This window comes from Pogona vitticeps, chromosome 1 (genome assembly GCF_051106095.1).
Source record: "Pogona vitticeps strain Pit_001003342236 chromosome 1, PviZW2.1, whole genome shotgun sequence".
NCBI classification, from domain to species: Eukaryota; Metazoa; Chordata; class Lepidosauria; order Squamata; family Agamidae; genus Pogona; species Pogona vitticeps.
In genome coordinates, this window is record NC_135783.1 from 337,755,694 (window position 1) to 337,775,956 (window position 20,263).

Sequence of the window (20,263 nt, forward strand, 5' to 3'; positions counted from 1 at the left end):
TGTTCCTGATAGATCATAGGCTTAACCTGAGCAGGCAACAAGCAAATTGCAGTAGCTAACAGATATTGCATTGCTTTTTAATGTTATGTTAATATCAAACTAGGGTAGTGACTCTACTGGGGTGAGAGTGTTTATTAATTACTAACAGATAACCAAATAATAATCTGTTCACACAGTGTTTTTTTTATACTTTGTAAAGGGTAAACAGATTTCTGTTGCATTTATAAAACTGGTTTATACCTCACTAATTTCTCATACATCTGCTGCATCTTAGTTATACATATGGCTAAGTTTTTCGTCTTTTACAATTCTGTTCATGTGTACCAAATGATGAAAGTCATATGTAACATAAATTCCAAGAACTCTTATAGAAGAAATTTGAGGTGCTCTTAAGTATTAAGCCTAGCGATGGGGGTATTGGTATTCATATAGCAATATCCCCTCACAGGTCCAGATAACGAGGGTCTGGCACCCTGGGGCCAGATTGGCTACTCACAATTCCGCCACTGCCACAAGTTCCGCAATCCCTTCCTATCTCTTCGTTGCTCACGACGAATTAGCCATTCTGTGATCTGGCAGAGAGGCTCATCATTCTGCCTTCTGCCAGGAGTGGCTAATCCATCATGAGCAACAGAGCGATAGGAACGGACTGTGGAGCTTGCAGTGGCGGAAATGTGAGTGGTCGGTCTGGCCCCAGGGTGCCAGACCCTTGTTATCTGCACCTGTGGAGAGGGGAATAGTCATATTCGAATACGAATACCCCCATCTCTAATTAAACCCTTTGCAATCCTATTAACATTCAATGCTATCAGCTCAGTGCTCTTCACAAGCTGTTGTCAATGCTATAACAATACAGGTACTACACTTACATTCACTAGGGTTTCTCTAACAGTTGTTCTTTTGTCTATGTGTTCAGAGGCTACACCTCCTTAAACCAGTATTTCTTAATTGTGTTATGTTATTCTCCAACCCTTAGCATCTGTTATTTTTTCTTGAGTATCTTTGTAACAGTTCTGCTTTGGTATTTGGAGTCAATACAGGGCATACCACTCTTTAGATTAGACTTTCAGAATGATGTAAAATATATGTATCTATGTAGATATACTGTACATTTACACACTGCCAAAATACTAGTCGGCTTCCACATGCCTGATGTCAAAGGATGACCTGGACCTTACGTCTATGAGGTGGTTGACTAGCAAGGAGTATTCTCCATTTTTAGTGTGTGTCTCACGGCAACGTTCCTAATTGCTGGTGGGTTTTACAGACTAGAGTGTACAGAACTCAATACCTTGTTCCTAACTTCAGGATGGGCAATCTACGATTCTCCATGTGTTCTCAAATTGCAACTCATAGTACCATTAGTTAATTTAGCCCTAGTCAGTGTAGGAATTGTAGTACAACTGTCTAAAGGGTCATAAATTGAACACCTCTGTCTTAAAAATGGTGCAGCAGGTGATACAGGTATAATGTTGTGCTTTATAGTCTGATGATATAGTAAACTGTTAAATGTTTACATGCTTGCATAGTAAATTTTAGGATATGGCCAGAAATCTGACACATTTTTGAAAGTCAGTTGTCTTTTCAATGAATGGATATAGTTAATGTTAACCTCAGTAGATCTATAGCACCTTCTAGAAGAACAGTACAGAAATAAAGTAGTCTTAAAGTCCAGTTCTTGAAGAACATGACCCTTTACAGACTAACAGTGCTAATGGATAATAACTTGGAAGAGAACTTTTTACTTTTACTGTTTTCCTCTTCCCCTTTCCACTGTCTGTACATCCCACCACCTTTGTCAGCTTTAAATACATGGTTTAGTGTTCCATCTGCACCCATGCAGATTGACATTAATCAGACCTTCTGTTAATCAGGCTCTGTGAAGATTGACTTCAAGCCATGGGTTTGAATCCTGTTAAGGTGGAGAACAGAATGAGCAGTAATCATGTTTAGCATTAGAATTTTGCTCTGTAGATGTGGTATGCATTTTATTTAAAGCCTATAAGAGAATTATGGGAAAATTTGTAGCTGGGGAAGAACTCTATGAAATCATAACTTGTTCCCTGTCTGGATGACAACATTGGCAGCATTACACTAGCAGTGGGCTTTAGAAAAAGCTAGTCCTATAGTTTGGTCTAAGAATTGTAGCCTTCATGGCATTTGAGTGTTTAAGATGTTCATCACTGCTAAATATACACATATGTTTTGGATTGATACAGGAATAAAAATATAGACAGCCAGAACTACCATCACAGTTCCAGTTTTGTCAAATATCCAGTTATTTGTTATGTACTTTTCTGAGTTAATATTTTCAAAACAAATATTACAGTGTTAAACTGCTTCAATAACTTTTTATGGTTTCAAAGTATCTATAAAATGCATATCAATTGTAAAGTATTTATTTACAGTTGTTTATAGTTATTTGTTATTAGCACCTTTTTTGTTTAAAAAAATCAACCAGCAATAGATTATATTTCAAATATGTGTCTTGGCAAAACTGCATTGTTTAAAAACAATGAACATCAATCACTACAACAACTTTTAAGCTGTTACTAGCTAATAAGTCTATAACAGTGAATTCAGTAAGTCTTTAACATCATACAGTTAATCATTTTAAAACAGCAGTAATGCCTACACATTCTGTTACTTCAGCCATTAAAATAAAGCCTATTTTTAAATTCTTTTTAAAACAATGGCTTTTATTTAATGGCATTTGGAATTCCATAGGAGTATTTACTCACTGATTTGTCATAATGTTATTACTTCTGCCCTTCCATTTTCTCTGTGCCCATGGTTATTTCATCTAGTAACTCTGCTGATGTCATTGGCTCCAAAACTGCCTGATTCGGATGAAAACAAGGCTGGATCCCTTGATCTGCCGATGGAGCAGCAAGAGGCAGCAAGTTCTGAATTTCGAAAAGCTTCGCCAGCTGTTCGCAAGATACCTCCTTTGGCTTTGCCATTTCCTAAAAATCCTAGTCAGACTATCATCTCATTTCCTAGATCACCCAGTTTTTTAAGTCCCATGAAGTCCCCAAGCCAGTATTTTCAAATCTGCTATTAAGTTAATATTTCTTTACCTGGAAACTTCACTTATAATATCACCAACTCTAGAGTATTTCTGGTGTTAAATATTTATTCAGTGTCAGCAGAGTTCTGTTTATAATTCTGTTGTATGTTTCCCATTCTTTCTCTGTGTTATCTTTGTTGCTGTTCCTGTTTTAAAGTCTGATTTTTGCATGTAGATCAGCATAGTACATCCTTCTTACTAACTGCCTGTCTTTATTGTATTTCCATTGTATCTCTAACAATATACAGTACAGTACATGAAGTGTAAAGCTCATCTTTACACTAAGATGCAGTGAATGTTGACAGCTATAGAAGCTGGTACTCAGATTTGTAAATAATGACTTGAAATAAATAAAATAATTTTAATTGGATTTCGGTGTTAATTGTAATCCTTGGGGTTTCTTTATCAGTTGGGTGCAACAATAAGATAAGTACTTCTTTCAAAAAAAATTATGATGTCTTTTTCTAGTATACAGACTTCATTATATGTTTTGTTTTGGTTATTGAGTTCCTGGACATATCAGAAGAGATGTAAAACACAAGGAGACTGTGTGTGTTACTGGTGGTATCCAGCTTTTGTTGCTGGGAAGAAAGCCGATTCGCCCCAAAGCAACTTTAAGATGTTAATGAAATTTTTAAAAATAGAAGTTTGGAAGGAAGAGAAATTGAATATTTAACTGATACTATGTGTGTAATTCTTTATATCTAACCTTTTTATAGAGGAAGGATATGTAAAAATGTTTCTCCGTGGACGTCCTGTTACTATGTACATGCCCAAAGATCAAGTGGAATCTTATAATTTGGAAGCAAAAGCAGAACTGCCAGCCAGGAGGCTTAAATTGGAATGGGTGTATCCTTTTTATAATGATTGTCATGTTAAACTAGAAGCTACTTATGTCTCATGTGCTGTTTTTAAAATGTATCTTTGAAGGCTGTTAAGTAATACATGCCTCTAGATTTTTAGGAAGTAGTATAATTTCACCAACGAAACAATCAAATGAATATTAATGATTTCAAACTTCTGCTCCAGATCTGTATGCTATTAAGCAGTTCCAGTATGGTTTCAAGTGAATGTAGCCTGGAGGTTTATATCTAAAACCAGTTAATTAACAGTTCACTTGTTTGAGATATAAACAATGATGCTGAGTTACATTCAGTATATTTGTGGCGTAGTGTGTTTTGGTGTAATATTGCTTCTGTAGTTACCAGGTAACTGTGGTACAGAAGGAAAAATGACCAGGATCTAAAATTCTGACAGCTTCTGATCTGCAAGGTGTGAACAACAAGAATTCCTGGACCATGAGAAAAAGGGATCATGTCTCACACAGAATTCCTGTGTGTAGTAGTAATCAGAGGTTAGAATATGTGTTTTGAGTGTTTCCGCATTTTAATTTGATTTAACAAAAGGCCTGGTCAAAGAAATTAAGAGCTTTTATGTAATGAACAACAGTCATGCTGATATGTGGTTGTTTGTATGGTTTTCCCCTGGCTTGGAATAGAGTCTTCTTCATTTTGGTCAGGTTGATGGCTGCTTTTTCTGTAGATGACAATCAGATAAGGGAACAGTGAAGATGGCTAGTCCTTTCCCATATTCTGATCTATTGTTGATGCCAGCAAAATGAGAGCTGTAGTCAGGCCTTCTTTAAACAACAGTTCTAACACCTCTTCCCCCAAGCAGAATGTGGCCTCTAGTTCCTAAGGAGGCAAAGAATTGATGCCTCTGCCCGGTCACAGAAGATTCATTCAGGAGTGGCAACGACTCCTGCTGCTGCAGTGCCACAGAATATTTACTAGAGATGGCAGCTTTGTTTTTGTCTCCAAGGGCAGATGAATACGAAGCTTGCCACCACAGATGGGCAGTCCGATTGGACCCTCCCCCCAACCAGGTGGCCACTTACCACTTGTAGCGTGGCATGCGGGGCCGTCATCCTTCATGCCGTGCCAATTGCAGAAGTAGCCCAGCTGGGACTTCCCCATATCGCTGCACTGCTGACCAATCCAACGAGGGGGTGAGATGACCAGCCTCCCTGCTCAGTTGCTGATTGGTCAGCAGTGCAGGGTGGTGGGAAAACCCTAGGTGGCCTGCTTCCGCGATTGGCACAGTGCAAAGGACAATGACCATGTGTGCCATGCCACAAGAAGTAAGTGGATACTCGGTTCGGGGGGGGGGGAGGTCCAATCTGACTGACCACCTGTGGTGGTGAGTTAAGTATTCATCTCCCCTGGGAGGTGAATACGATGCTCCCATCTCTAATGTGTACTTATAAACGAGGAGGCATAGCAGGAGGAGAACAGAATGTGGCTGCTTGTGGGGTGTTGAGAAGAAATTGGAGATGAAGCTGACTGCTTCTTCCTCTCCCTGGTGACTTTCTCCTGCTTCTAGCAGCCCTTCACCACTCACTAGTGTTAGGTGCCAAGGCTGCCAGAAGCATGAAGATGAAGTATATAAGATAGATGGTAGACATTTGGAGAGGATTTTCAAGAGAAAGGAAGCTTTGAACACACAGTAAGGATTTCTTTGGTAAATAGCCTTTCTATCTCTGTCTCTCTCTGTGTGTCTCTCTCCAGTAACTTCAAGTTAATGTAAATATTGATACAGTTAAATCTAATATATGTGTATTGACTTACTATCCTTTATATACATTTACTTGCAGGAGCACTTACTTCCACATCCACTAATTGCCCAATTCCGCCTCTACCTGGGTGACAGCTCCCTCAGGACCCGGGAGCAGGTGTTGATCATTTTCTGGATCAATTACTGTATGCTCTCCACATGGGGCTTCCCTTGAGGATGATCTGGAGACTCCAGCCAGTCCAGAGTGCAGTGACTAGACTGGTGGTTGGAGCAAGCACATACGATTGCATCACTCCAGTTCTGGCTCACCTCCACTGGCTACCCATGGAGTCCCGGATCAGGTTCAAGGTTTTAACTCTCATGTACAAAGCCCTCCATGGTTTGGGCCCATGTTACTTGTCAGAGTATCTTGCACCAGTGTCTACTGCCGGACCCACCAAGTCATTGCAGATGAGGCTACTCTGGGTAGCCACCCCAAGGGAGACTCATAAATCTTCTATGAGAGTTAGGATCTGTTAGTGACACAACAGTTCACATAAAATATGCATAAAAGAATTGATATGAGAAAACCATAGACCATCTAACCATATAAAAACAGAGGGTGGAATCAGCTCCTGGAGGAGCTTTGCTTAGGTTGCTCCCTGGCAACATTTAAGAGGCAATTGAAGACATGGCTCTTCCGGGGGGGGGGGAATTCCACTCGGACTCTAGTTGAGTTGAGGTACTCTTACATCTCTGTCCAGTTGTTTGTTATCTGTATTTTTGTTATTATTTTTTTGTCTTACGCAGTTTTATTAATGCTCTGGCACCCTCTGTTTTTATATGGTTAGATGGTCTATGGTTTTCTCATATCAATTATTTTATGCATATTTTATATGAACTGTTGTGTCACTAACAGGTGTGATATATTAAATTGAAATAGCAAATAATATTTTTGGAAAATGCATCCTTTCTTCATTAGATGCTTTCCCTATTTTACTTTTTGTTTTCTTTCATTTTTACGTTGTTAAAAGTTGTGCAAATTAAGGACGGAGGCAGTGGCCAAAGACAGACTTCTGCTCAGAGTCATGTCTGATTATTCCTATACAGTAGTATGTTGGTTTGTGAAATGACCAATCCTACGATGCTCTACGCGATGTTACGTAGTACAAAAATTTCGCAAACAGAAATGCCAGTTGCGCTACAAAAGGGGCGGCGCTATAGGCACAGTGTGCCCCGGGAAAGCCCTTTCGTAGTGCAAAAAAGAAAAGAAAAAATAACGTAAGCCGTAAACCGACAATTACGTAAACTGAGGCGTTCGCAAACCAATGTACTACTATAGTCGCAAAAAGAGGAGTCTGCAGTCATTTTCAAATGGCTTCTCCTTGCCCATTTTCAAAATGTGGAAATGTAATATGGAAAGCAGCTGTAATTTAAGCACCTAGGTTTTTAATTGGTTTGATCCTATTTCGTACGGATTAGAACAAAAGATGAACACAGACAGATCAGTTCATCTTTGCCTGTCTTAATGAGGCAGCATATATAACAAGCAGTTCTGTTACATCATGTTTAATATTAGGATAACATTATTGCAGACTAAATAATACAATTTTGCATATAGATAACTCTCATGAGTCAATTAGATCTGCTCAGGATTTGCATTGTGGCAGCAAAATGAAATTCTGGCTCATTATTTTCATTAAACAAAAAAAGAGCACAGTGCAATCCTTCTGCAGTCTTGTTTGCATCTGGCTAGTTAACACTGGGATAATGAAAGCAATCATCCTGAACTAGAGATAATGAAATCAATCATAGTAGAATGAGACAGAGGGATATATTGGCTGACCTACCAGAGGTCTTTTCTAGCCAGATGTTACTTTTATTTGTTTTAACTAGCTCACTTTAAATACTGTTTTTGTATTTCTTTAGTTTTCCTCTGCATATTTAAATTGGTTCAAGATAATATTGACAAATCTTTACAATAGGCAGCATACAGGGAAGGAGGAGCAAACTGCACATTTGAAAGCACTGAAATAGACATATATCCACCATTGTTTCAGTTCTGGAGATGAGAGTATGTTTACAGCAGACCTGGGCAAAGTGCAACCCGAGGGCCACATACGGCCTGCGAGCCGCTCCTGTCCGGCCCGCGGACAGTTTTGAACATCAAAACCATTTATAGCTTTTTGTCTAATGTTGATCAGTTGCTTATCTTTAACATATCGCAAAAAACCTCTTTAGTATTTGTGAAGATTAACAAGTTTAAAATAGAAACAACCATAACATCACTGTTTCATTTTATTTTTAAGTAAAGTTGGTTCGGCCCCCGAACACAGTTCAGATTTTTCATGTGGCCCTCTATAGAAATTAATTGCCCACCCCTGGTTTACAGCCTACCAATGTTTTCCTCCTCCTTCACCTCTTGGCATGTCCTCTTGTTGTTTGGATCAATGGAGCTGAGAGTAATACAGAGAATAGCAGCAGAATACTCCATGCCCATTCTGCTTCCTTTTGGGTAGATCTGTTGAGTGGGAAGGTTCTAGTTTTCACTTGAAATGGGGGCCTTCCTTGTTGGCAGTTCTGCACATCTGCTAACTTAAGAGAGGAAAAGGAGATGAATCTCAGATTCTCCTTTCTCCATGTGCCAGGTGAAGCCTAACACAGCCAGTAATGTGAACTCTGCTTCACATGGGGGTCAGAGTCCTCCCAGCTATCAGACTTTCTACATGCATTGATAGACTGCAGGGAAGGTATTCCTTCCCTGCAGGTATTCAGAATATATTCACAGTCTGGAAGTGCAACTGCAGTCAACAGCTCTACTCAGGATATGGTAAAATAATAGCAGTTTTCCTTAGAAACAAGTGGACAAGCACTTCCAAAAGTTTGGGACCTTACAGTTTGTATTATACGGGTCCAGTGTTTCATGTTAAATCTCATCTTTAAGTTTGCACTGTTACATCTTAACAAAGACTCTAGATACGGCTATAGGGGTCGAGACTGTCGCAGTAACCTGTACCTCCTACCAACGGGTGAAACTGTATATTTCATTGCATCTGTCGTGGTATTATACAATGTGGAAGAGCAGTTGCAGAGACATTACACTGGTCATAATGATGATGTGAAGTGGTAAGCTTTAGGACCAGCGATTATTTTAAAACCAGTCAGGATGAAATGATTAGCACATCTGCCTCTAAGGCATAAGAGCAAGGCCAGTGCCATGTTTCAGAGCCTTGAACAAAGTGTCCTCGTGTCCTGCCATGGAGACGGTACAAATTCTCCTTTAAGTATTGAATATATTCCCATTGATATTGGAGAAGACAGAAAGTGCAGTGGGTTTTGAATTTTTTACAATCACTTTGTGAACCATATTTGTATGTTTTAACAAAGGTCCTCCCATCTCTTTTTTTCTTTTGCAGCCTAGCTGTCCATCCTGACAGGATCACCATAGCAACTGGTCAGGTTGCAGGAACATCTAAGGATGGGAAGGTATGTGAACCTATTATTCATACCCAGAATGTTGTTCCATAGCACTGTGACTGTTTTCCCATTTGCTAATGTTATCTTTTACATTAAAGTTGAGCACTATTCTTCAAATTAAATTCCATGGTTGTATATTCCCATGCTTATATGATGTGAATAACCAGAAATCTAATGACATGTAAGGGTCAGAAGAATTGTAAGATGACAGCTGATCATAGTAGAAATATATAAGGAAAGTGAAGATAAATGTATTCTTGAAGGCTTTCATGGCTGGGATCCGATGGTTGTTGTAGGTTTTTCGGGCAGTTTGGCCGTGCTCTGGAGGTTTTTCTTCCTAACATTTCACCAGTCTCTGTGGCCAACATCTGCAGAGGACAGGAGTTCTAGTATATGGCATAAGGAGCAGAACTGGTTCTAAGAAAGACATGAGCATATTAAGGGGAAAATAATAAAGAAAATATTGCTAGTTTGTACGTTTCTTTAAAAAAAACCATGTACTTTAATTTCCTGGCATTAGGGAAAATAATAAAGGAACTATTCCTAGTTTGTATGTTTTTTTTAAAAATGTACTGTAATTTCCTGGCATAAGTGTCATCATTTGATGGTAACAAAATTTACAGTGGTGCCTCACTTAATGATTTTAATTGGTTCCAAAAAATTCATCGCTATGGGAAAACATTGCTAAGCGAAACACGGTTTCCCATAGAAATGCATTGAAAATCGGATAATCCGTTCCAATGGGAACGGATTGCCGTCCTTAAGCGAAAATCGCCATAGGAAACATCGCTAAGCGAAACGCGGTTCCCCAATTGAAATGCATTGAAACCTATTCAATGCATCTTAATGGGGAAAAAAATTACAACAGATTTAAAAAGAGTTGGAACAAAGTCAAATTAGTTTAACAAAGGGTTTATCAAGTGCACTTATGATTTCAAGCATTCTAAACATTTTTAAACATTTTAAACATATAAAAAACAGCCAACATGAGGCTGTCAAAACCATCATTAAGCGAAACAGGGGGACCCAAACTGTCATCGATATGAGAAGCATGGTCCCAAACATCGCTATGTGAAAATCGCCCATAGGGAACATCGTTAAATGGAGCGCAAGATCGCTCCGAAAAAGCCATCGCTAAGCAAATTCGTCGTTAAACGAAGCGCTTGTTAAGCGAGGCACCACTGTATTTCCATTGACATTTAGAGCAAAATAGAGCAAATACGTGCAGGTAACATGGCTGAAGAAGGAAGCAGGAAAACAAATGCATGAAGACTAAGAAACTCCTAGTAAAATTAGCTAATTGCTTGCCAATATGATCCATTTTTTGGAACTTTGCTTTAATACCTTATTAATGACTTTCAAGTACAAAAGTCTGGCTGTAATTTTCTTAGCTGTTTGGGCATAAACTAGAGTCTTGCATACCAAAATCTTAAGTCTAAAAACATCCCAAAAATAACATCTGTATTTAATAGATGAAATAATGACATTACTGGCTATTCCTTCTGGTATTCATAAACACTTTTCATGATTATTTTGCTTATAGATAAGCCATTGCTTTTTACTAAACAATAAATATCAACATTTTTCTGCCATTCTGTTGTGCAGTTTGTTTCCAGAGATTGCACTCTAGTGGTTTTGAGAATTCATTGCAATATATCTAACCCTCTCAGACCATATCACTTGCTGTCGAAGAAAAGGAGAATGCAAATTGGACTTGAAGTTCATTAATAATGAAGTTCATTAATAATTTGGAACTTCTGGAAATTGTGGTTAAGAAGGGTCAGTTTTTAAAATATGTATTCTGCCACTTCAGGCTCTTTACACCATCTTACGTTTGCAATTCATTGTAGCAATAAGCCATAATGCTAGGCAAGCATTTTTATAGACCTTGGCATTATTTATATACTGCTTAATACAGTCTGCAATTCCTGCCCTGACTTCTGTCAAACCATGTCCTCCACCCACAAATGTGGGAATACTTTAGGAGTTTGAATATGAGCTATTTGATTTCCACATCCTAGATTAATGTGCAAATTGGTATAAACCAGGTTTTTTTTTACTTCTCTATATATGGTGATAAGTTCTTTATTTAAAATGTTGTCAAAATATATTTTAAGATATATTTTTAGAAATAGTATATTTAGAAATGAGTATGTTGAAGACTTGCATTTTAAAATACCATTTGCCCAGTGTAGTGCATGCACTAAGGGTATATTAAACAAACAAACAAATAAATGTCATGCAGATTTTTTAAAAGCAGGATAGAATGGACCTATGGATAAATACATGAAAAAGTGATATGAATCAGAAATAGAATGATCTATCTGTTTCTAAATGCTTCAGTTATCCTTACAGCCGTGAGGCTGACAGTACAGTCTCATAGATAATGCCTTGATGTAGGTAGGGTGTGGACTTCCACTAGACTTGTCTCTGATCCCCAAACAATCCAGTTCACTTTTTTTTCTTCCCTTGAGTTGTCAGTTCTCATCTGCTTCATTAGTTTGTCCTGGAGTAGCAGAGGAGGTAGATATTAGAGGAAGTAGTTCCCGTTTTTTAAAATTTTATCCAGATCAAGATGGGTGTCAGGACTGAACCTTTCAACCAATAGTCTGTGTTCTTCTGGGTCCAGCCATTCTTAGCAATATGCAGAACTCTGTTTGCTATCAAGTGGGGTGGTGGCAAAAAGTGCAATCTGCCAGCCGTGTTGCAGCTTTCACATTTCTGTCCCTTCTCTTATAATTCAGCATCGAATTAGATTATATGTTCAAATGTTTTTAGAAGTGGTGTTCATTCCTGTGTGTACTGGGGTAGACGTTAAGGTGTATTAGTGATGTATAATTTGATTTGCTTCATAACTTTTTGCTTCAAATTTTTAAAGTTTTTTTTCTTTTGGGGGGGAATTGTCAGGGAAAAGTTTAAAATCTGTCTTTACTAAAAAGCCTAAGCTAGTTTTTTTTTTTTTGAAAAAAAGCTCTTGTATAAATTACAAAACAAACAGTCCACAACAACTTTAAACCTCACCCTCAGTATAAAGCAGATTCCTATACCAATTCTATTCATGGAGGAGAGAGAGTTGTTATTAAATCCTGCCTCTTATTACAGTGGTGCCTCGCTAGATGACTACCTTGCAAAACGGTTAATTCGCAAGACGATGGTTTTTTGTGATCACTATAGCGCTTTGCAAAACGGTTTTCCCTATGGACAATTTTCACTAGATGATGTTTTGGTCCGTGCTTCGCAAGACAGTTTTTTTGGGGATGGTTTTTCACAAGACGACGATTTTGACAGCTGGTTCCGCGCTTCGCAAAACGGTTTTTTTAGGACGTTTTTTTTCGCAAGACAGCAATTTTGACAGCTTCGCAAAACGGTTTTGCTATGGGCGATTTTCACAAGACGACATTTTTTCCCCCATTGGAACACATTAAATAGATTTCAATGCATTCCAATGGGGAACCACATTTCACAAGACTATGTTTTCGCAAGACAGCGATTTTTGCGGAACGAATTAACATCATCTTGCGAGGCACCACTGTATTTATATCTTAAATAGAATATTAAATATTTCTTAAGGAGACCAGTCCCTGGGGCCGGACCATCCACTCACCCGTCCGCTGCTACAGAACAGTCGTTCTGGAGCTTATGGTCAACTAGCTACTGGTCAGCTTTGCAAGGAGGCTAGTCTTCCCTCCTTCTGCCAGGAGTGGCTAGTCAACTGCGATCTCCAGAGCGATTGGAAGGAAGTGCGGAGCCGGAAACAAGCAACGGACAGGTGAATGGGATGGTCTGGCCCCAGGGAGCTGGACCCTCATTATGTCCACCTATGCAGGGGTATTTATATACAAATACCCCCATCTCTAGATAGAACTGAACCTCTTCTGTTACATGTTTTTATTTCAATACATTGGAAATGGTGTATCTTCCACTAGCACATTAGTGATGGTGACTGAAATGTACTTTTAGATATTTTCCTATGCTCTCATGATGCTCAGATTTCCACACCCACATCTAACTGCACCTTTTTAAACTTTCAACAGCAACTACTGCCCCATGTTCGCATTTGGGATTCTGTTACTCTGAATACGCTACATGTCATTGGGATGGGTTTCTTTGACAGGGCTGTCACCTGCATTGCATTCTCCAAATCAGTAAGTAATGGTTTAATATGTTGTTGATATGCTTTGTGTACCTCTGGTCAGCAAGGGCATGCTTTAAAATTTTTTTGAGAACAAGCAAACTCGTTAGGAAAACCTCCTGTTTAAGTAAACACAGTCTTGTGTGACTTCACTTCATGAGCGTGGGGATTAGATGTTACCACTGGATTGCACCAATGAATATTTTATGTGATCCTAGTAAACCTCTGTAATCAATCTTCAATGAAATCTTGTTTTTCATTAAGAACGTTCTGAACAGCAAAGCTATTCTTTGCTTGTTACAGATGTGTCTGTTCTGATACATGGAGAAAAGTCTTCACTTCAAGGCCAGATTATCAATGATGGGCCAGCTGTGTCTATTTTCTTCATATGTCTGCCCTGCTGACGTATAAAGCATGGAGTTTCATATTTTTAAATGAAGTAGAGTGAATGCAGGCAATGAGTCCCTCCGTCTTCTCTCTCCAACTTTATCTTAGGTATTACAGATAGTCTGCAGTTAAAGCTAATAGGACATGAGTGTGGTAGTGACTTTGAAATATCATACTTCAAGGGAACCCCATGCCTAAGTATTAAAAATAAATTAAAAAGCAAAACAAATTATGTGTATGGCATGTTATATAAGGTGAAAAAAGTTCTTGGTGTGCTTTCTGATGCTTTTAAAAATTAAGAAGTTCTCTCTTCTAATAACAGGTTATCTGCTACATCTGTTTCTGCTTTCACTGTGCTCCGTTGCTCCAAACAATTTAATTCAAGTTCAGAATGATTTCCAATATCAGACTGTGCTGGGAGAAATTTGCTGGAAGCAACTAAATACATTCCAGTCAAACTAAAATTAGACCAAATTCCAATCCCACAGTTGGATATCTGAATAATATATTGGTAGTTGCTCTGTTATATCTCATTTGGCTCCATCTCTTTTGAGTTTCATTGCTTCTTATATTAAAAAAAAAAGATTCCAGGACACTCTAGGTTCAAAATCATAGTTGGGTAATCAGTTATCTCAAATATTTCACTGAGAAAATATCCGTCATATTTAATCACTTTACAGTGTTTAATATTTCATGCTTTGTTTCAGAATGGAGGGAGTAACCTTTGTTCTGTGGATGACTCCAATGACCATGTCCTCTCGGTTTGGGACTGGCAAAGAGAAGAAAAGCTTGCAGATGTAAAGGTATTTTGTGATGTGATTGTGTGTCTGCCACTTTAAAATCACAGGGGTTTGTTGTTGTCATAAAGTATTTCATCATTCAAATCTTTAAAGCCTGCTGCTGCTATACTGTGCTCTGTTATATAATTTCATTCTTAAAATAGGTGTTTCAGTATAAATGCAAGAGTCGTGCCTCTTCCTTGTGAATTACCTTGTATATATTGAATGGAAGAGTGTCAAGAGGTAAAAGGCTCTTAGTGCAGCTACTGCTACTAGCTGAATTATTAAACGATTTCTTCAAGTCACACCATTGACACTATAGGATACAGATTGCCCAGTAACAATCACACAGAGAGAGAGAGAGAGAGAGAGAATCACACTGGTCTTCTAATTGAACAATGTGCATGTGTATCAGTAGCTATACACATATCTGTATCCATGTAAATAAAGTATTTAAAGCGTTTCCTTAACTGATTGTTTCACCAAAGTTATTTTTGTTTATAAATAGAACATTCAAGGAGACCTTCTAAAGTATTTGTATAGATAAAAATTTTTAGCTTGAAGGGATCCAAGGCTTATATCTTTGTTTTAACTTAAATACAAAATCCATGCTATACCTAGCATGCTTCTATGACATGCATTACTATTCTTAGTATCTTTCAGAGTTGTCTGTGGCAATTACATCATTCTTGTGGCTTTGCTGTAAATGTTAATATCCTTTTCTCCTTCTAGTGCTCTAACGAAGCAGTGTTTGCAGCTGATTTTCACCCTACAGACACAAATATAATTGTTACATGTGGAAAATCACATCTTTATTTTTGGACACTTGAAGGGAGTTCTCTGATTAAAAAGCAGGGATTATTTGAGGTAAAAATTGTTTATATCTTTCTTTGTTTGACTTTTCTTATCACTAGTATATATACTGAGAAATCTGCAGTAAAAAAGAAATACTGGTTTGTCCCTAGCTTGAAAAATCTTTTTCAGCTTGGGAGGCAAATTCCAATTTGGGAATGGTCTTACAGATTTCACTGCATTCGAGCAGGCAACAGGAGGAAGGATGTGAGGTGGCTGTAATTTGTTTCCAACTTATTTTTACGGAACTTCAATTCAGTCCTATGCATGTCTGTTCAGAAATTAGTTCCAGAACAATATTTTTCCGGCATGCAACACATGACTCAGTTGTATGCAACAGTTTCCTGAGTTGCAAGGCACATTTTGGCTCCGTGCAACACCTTCCTGGATAGTAAATTATCTCACTTTAATGACTAATCTAGCATAACAGAAGAAGAAGATTGTAGGCAGGGTGGGGACCCCCACAGCCCAGTATCAGGGCTGCAGATCAGGTGCTCACCATTTGAAGTTCAAATTAATATATTAACTTCAGCCTCCTCTTTCCAGATGCTGCTTTTTAAAATTCCATTGCCACCTTAGATTGCCATGTTGAAGCGACCTCTGAGGCTAGAACTGGAGAAATTTCTAAATTAAGGTTCAGTCCTTTGCACATAGCGACCATTTAACTGTAGTGTATTTTGAGCAGTTACTACGGCACTCCTGCCCTCCTCACCCTCCGTAGCAATGACAGAGAGCTTTGATGGATTTGGCCACAGACTCTGCCATTAACTGCAACAGGCCTGGAAAGGGATGGAAACTGATTTTTTCCCCTTCCTGCCCCCATAGGAAAAAAGAATTGGCCATATAGGTGCTTCTGGTTTTGATTTGCAGGGTTTTTTTGGACGGGGTTGCAACATCTTGAAGGGACCCCATTTTCTAGAGAGTTGGAATAGGATTCTGGAGGCCTGGGTTCAAATCCCTGCTTAGTCACAGAAACTCAGTGGAAGTGGCACTGGTATAATATCTCAACTTGAAAACCCTAGTAGTGTTGCTGTAAATTGGGTAGGACTTGGCATAACATGTACATGTTTTTCTACTATTACATGAAGTTGTTCAGTAATACTGATGAATATCCTAAATCTCTTATTGTGCAGAAACAAGAAAAGCCAAAGTTTGTCTTGTGTGTGACGTTTTCTGAAAATGGAGATACTATCACAGGAGACTCAAGTGGAAATATCTTAGTGTGGGGAAAAGGTGAGAGAATCAGTTTATGAAACAGAAAAGGACTGCATATTGTATTGATAGGCAAATTCTTCTCTGTTATAGAAAAGATAAAACTCATACACACAATAATTGCACTTAATTGACCCTGGTGCCTCCTGTATATCCTTATGAATAGCCTCAAAGAGAATCATTTCCAAGATATTTTGTGTTAGACTTAAGTGCTTTTCTAATTTTACTGAAAGAGACTAAAGTAGAGTTGATCTAGAGTTAGCTGAGGGAGGTGATGCTTTTTATGAGTACTTTTGTCAATGGTTATTACTAATGGCACAGGACCCAAAGAGAAGCAAAAAGCTTAGCCTTTCTGAGTATCAGCAGCAAGCATAGCTTTGACTCTGAACTGGCCTTGAGGAGTGCTTATCAAGGCAATTTTAGTTGGCTGTGTGATGCAAGAATATTAATGTCTTAGGTACATGTTTCCTGATTGGCTGGGAATGTATAGCTAGTAAGTAGGAAGTGTCAGAAGGAGAGACAGAAAGACACAGAAATAACTGGGAAAGGATGTCAAGAAACATTTCAACACCCTGAAACTTCACTTTTCATGCAAAAGATATTTGGTTGTTGTGGGTTTTTCGGGCTTCTTGGCCGTGTTCTGAAAGTGGTTCTTCCTAATGTTTCGCCAGTCTCTGTGGCCGGCATCTTCAGAGGACAGCAAACTGTGCCCGAAAAACCCACAACAACCATTAGATCCTGGCCGTGAAAGCCTTCGCGAATACAAAAGATATTTGTTTGCAAAATATTTGGTGCCATTGTAGACTACAGCAGCATGAGCTTTGTATCTTACAACATTAAATTAATAGAAATACAATTCAGCAATCAAAGTGCAAAGTAGGTTCCATAGGAGTATACAGAACTGACACGATGATTTCATCCACAGTATCTGCTGGCTAACGTAACATGCACATACAGAGTGCTTCCAGATGAACAGCTCCCGGTTCTACCATTCAAAACAAATTGTCCATGATCCTGTCAGTCCTTTTGGTCACAGCCTCTTAGAAAATCTCAAGGGGTGGCAGGTCCCCATACAAATTATGTGCACTTTCAATACTTAATCCAGAAGGCTGGGAAACCTTCTGGATCATAATTTTGAGAACTGCAGAAGGAGTAGTGAAAGAAGAGCATCTCATTGCAGGCTCAGCAGAGGAAGGCAATTGCTGCCTGTGAAATCTGCTGTCAGGCTTCTTTCATCACTACTAGGATGCAATAGGATCCTGACTAGAGTGCAGCTCTCCCGTCTTTCGTTCCTTAACAGATTTCCCCTAATAAGAAAATAGATAAAATAAAACTGGAAAAAATGGAGGTTATCATATAGAAGATTACATTGTTTGCTCACATATAAAATTCCGTAAAAGAGACAAGGTAGTTGCACAGTAAACATATCATCTGGTAAAACAGTAATCTGAAATGAAAAATTTGTTTCATTGACCAATCTTATTTTAATAAAAATAGAAGTAATAGAATTATCAAATATATATTTAAAATAAATTCTTTTCCCTCCATATGTAGGTACCAACAGAATAAGCTCTGTAGTTCAAGGTGCCCATGAAGGTGGCATTTTTGCACTTTGTATGCTGCGAGATGGAACACTTGTATCTGGAGGTGGAAAAGACAGAAAGTTAATCTCTTGGAATGGAAATTACCAAAAAGTTCACAAAACTGAGGTGATGTCACTAACCTTTAAAAACTGATCTGTTTGTAATTTTGTTTCATAAGCAATTGATCTGCTTTGCAACTTAAGCACTCAAAGGACTCCTTCCTTTATTACTTCCAAAAGGTAATCAGAAAGGTTATGAAATACATATGATACATCTGTTTTGAAGAGAGTATATTAAACACTTTGGAATTCATCATAGAAGTTGATCCAGCATATTCCACTGCTTTGACATTCTATTTTTTCACCATACACTTATATTTGAGAAAGAGGCCCTGAGACAAAATGCTTGTTGACATATGACAGTACAGTGCAAGATCTTGTACAAGAGGAAGCACCTTAAACCAAAGTTTTTGGAAATTTAAGAAGCAGTTAAATGTGTTTGAAAATCATAGTGTACATGTAGAGCTCAGAGCATGGTTACATTAGTTGCCATATTTTTCCATGTATAAGACGCACTCCTCCTTTTTTACCCTAAAATTAAGAAATCAGTATTTTAAACATAAAATAGCACATTTTATTTAGTAATTAGATAATATTTACATACCAGTACTGTCATCTTATGCATCATACTTAGCTTTGAGCATATCGCTTTATTCAGCTTCTGGGCTCAGAACGCTCAGACATTACTATCCCTGCTGTATCTGAGCACTGCCTGCATGCTCCTCCTCCAAGGAGGTGTGTTCCAATTGGTTTGTTCAGCATCTGCTGACATCAGTTACATAAGCCTCGTGATTGGAGGTAGCTAAGCCTTGTGATTGAAGGAAGTTTGTTTGCAGAGGCAAGGTATGGGCAGTTTTGCAATTGCGCAGTTCACGCCTCAGCTTATCTTCGTGTATAAGACGATGCTCAATTTTTAGTCTAAAGATTTTAGACAAAAGTATATCTTATACATGGAAAAATACAGTAAATCTGGTTTTGCATTGGGTTTAGTGTGTTTTAGCTTGATTTTTAAAAGATGACTATATGATGCATGTGGAAGCATGGTTTTGTTAGAGAATCAGGGCTTTTAAAAACTTTTTTGAAGTGAAATATGATCAAATTTAAATGTATATGACCATATACATTTATAAATTTAGATGTATACTGGGTGCTGCATTTTGCACTTGCTACAGCTTCTGAACTGCCTTCACCACACAGAGAGCATTGTAATAGCCAATCCTCGAGATTACCAACACATGAACCAATGTTATTAGGGATCTCCTGTTGAGAAAGGTGTGGAGATGTGCAATCTGCTGGAAAAGGCATTTTTGACCATGGCCAAATTTAGTTTTCCTAATTTTTTAAGGGAAAATATGAGGAATGCAGAACTTGGAATGGTTACTTTTTTAGACTTCAGTTCCCAGAAGCCCCATTGTTGTCTCTGCTGTTCTCTTAGCTATAGTCCAAAACAGTAACTCTGGGGAAAATAATATGCAAAATATACATGGTAGTGAAAATAATAATGTTGGAGACATTGTTTGCCTGATGCTCATATGAGGAAGGATGTATACAAAAAGGTACATATTAACAAAAAAGATGCATGAAAATGTATAGATTTCATGTGGACATTTTTTTAAAAAGTTAACACTGATGTGGGATTGGAGCAAGAGAACTTTAAGGATTAAAAAACATAGGATCCAGGTAGGCAGATTGATCTGTTTCGGTGCAGAAAAAGAAATTGCAGTTTCTCTCAACATCAGTCTTAATCATCGCTGTAGAAAGTGTACACTTGAGAAACACTGTGTGCAAGCTTAATTAATTAATTCACTTGTTAATTCTAAAAATAGATTCCAGAGCAATATGGACCCATAAGAACAATTGCAGAAGGGAAAGGTGACATTGTGTTGATAGGCACTACTCGGAACTTTGTTCTACAAGGCTCCCTCTCAGGGGACTTTTCTCCCATTACGCAGGTAATTATTTCTTTGTGTGCATTCTATTTTTATGATTTTTTTCCTTGCAAAAGAAACAGTTTAATATTTTAAAAAAAATCTGAATGGTGACAGGTTTCTGAAACAACAGAATGATCTTCCACACACAGCTGAGAGTAGGAATTTTCAGGAATTATTTATTAAATAATAAGTAAATTTATTAAATAAAAAGCAAAAAAGCAAAGTGTG

General features: G+C 38.1%; 1 protein-coding gene across 11 annotated transcripts in view; it reads left to right on the forward strand.

The window, feature by feature from the left end:
• The window catches only part of EML1 (EMAP like 1), a 164,475-nt gene that overhangs the window by 125,612 nt on the left and 18,600 nt on the right, over nucleotides 1-20,263 (forward strand). For 10 of the 11 annotated variants that reach the window (XM_072986650.2, XM_072986646.2, XM_020814210.3 and 7 more), the window contains 9 exons: nucleotides 3,790-3,919; nucleotides 8,600-8,749; nucleotides 9,040-9,109; nucleotides 13,135-13,245; nucleotides 14,327-14,422; nucleotides 15,131-15,265; nucleotides 16,384-16,483; nucleotides 18,017-18,171; nucleotides 19,931-20,056. In XM_072986650.2, coding sequence (XP_072842751.2) covers nucleotides 3,790-3,919; nucleotides 8,600-8,749; nucleotides 9,040-9,109; nucleotides 13,135-13,245; nucleotides 14,327-14,422; nucleotides 15,131-15,265; nucleotides 16,384-16,483; nucleotides 18,017-18,171; nucleotides 19,931-20,056 — 1,073 coding nt within the window. Of the gene's footprint in view, nucleotides 1-3,789; nucleotides 4,425-8,599; nucleotides 8,750-9,039; nucleotides 9,110-13,134; nucleotides 13,246-14,326; nucleotides 14,423-15,130; nucleotides 15,266-16,383; nucleotides 16,484-18,016; nucleotides 18,172-19,930; nucleotides 20,057-20,263 lie in introns of all 11 variants that reach the window. The other variant, XM_078383771.1, reaches the window with a different exon arrangement.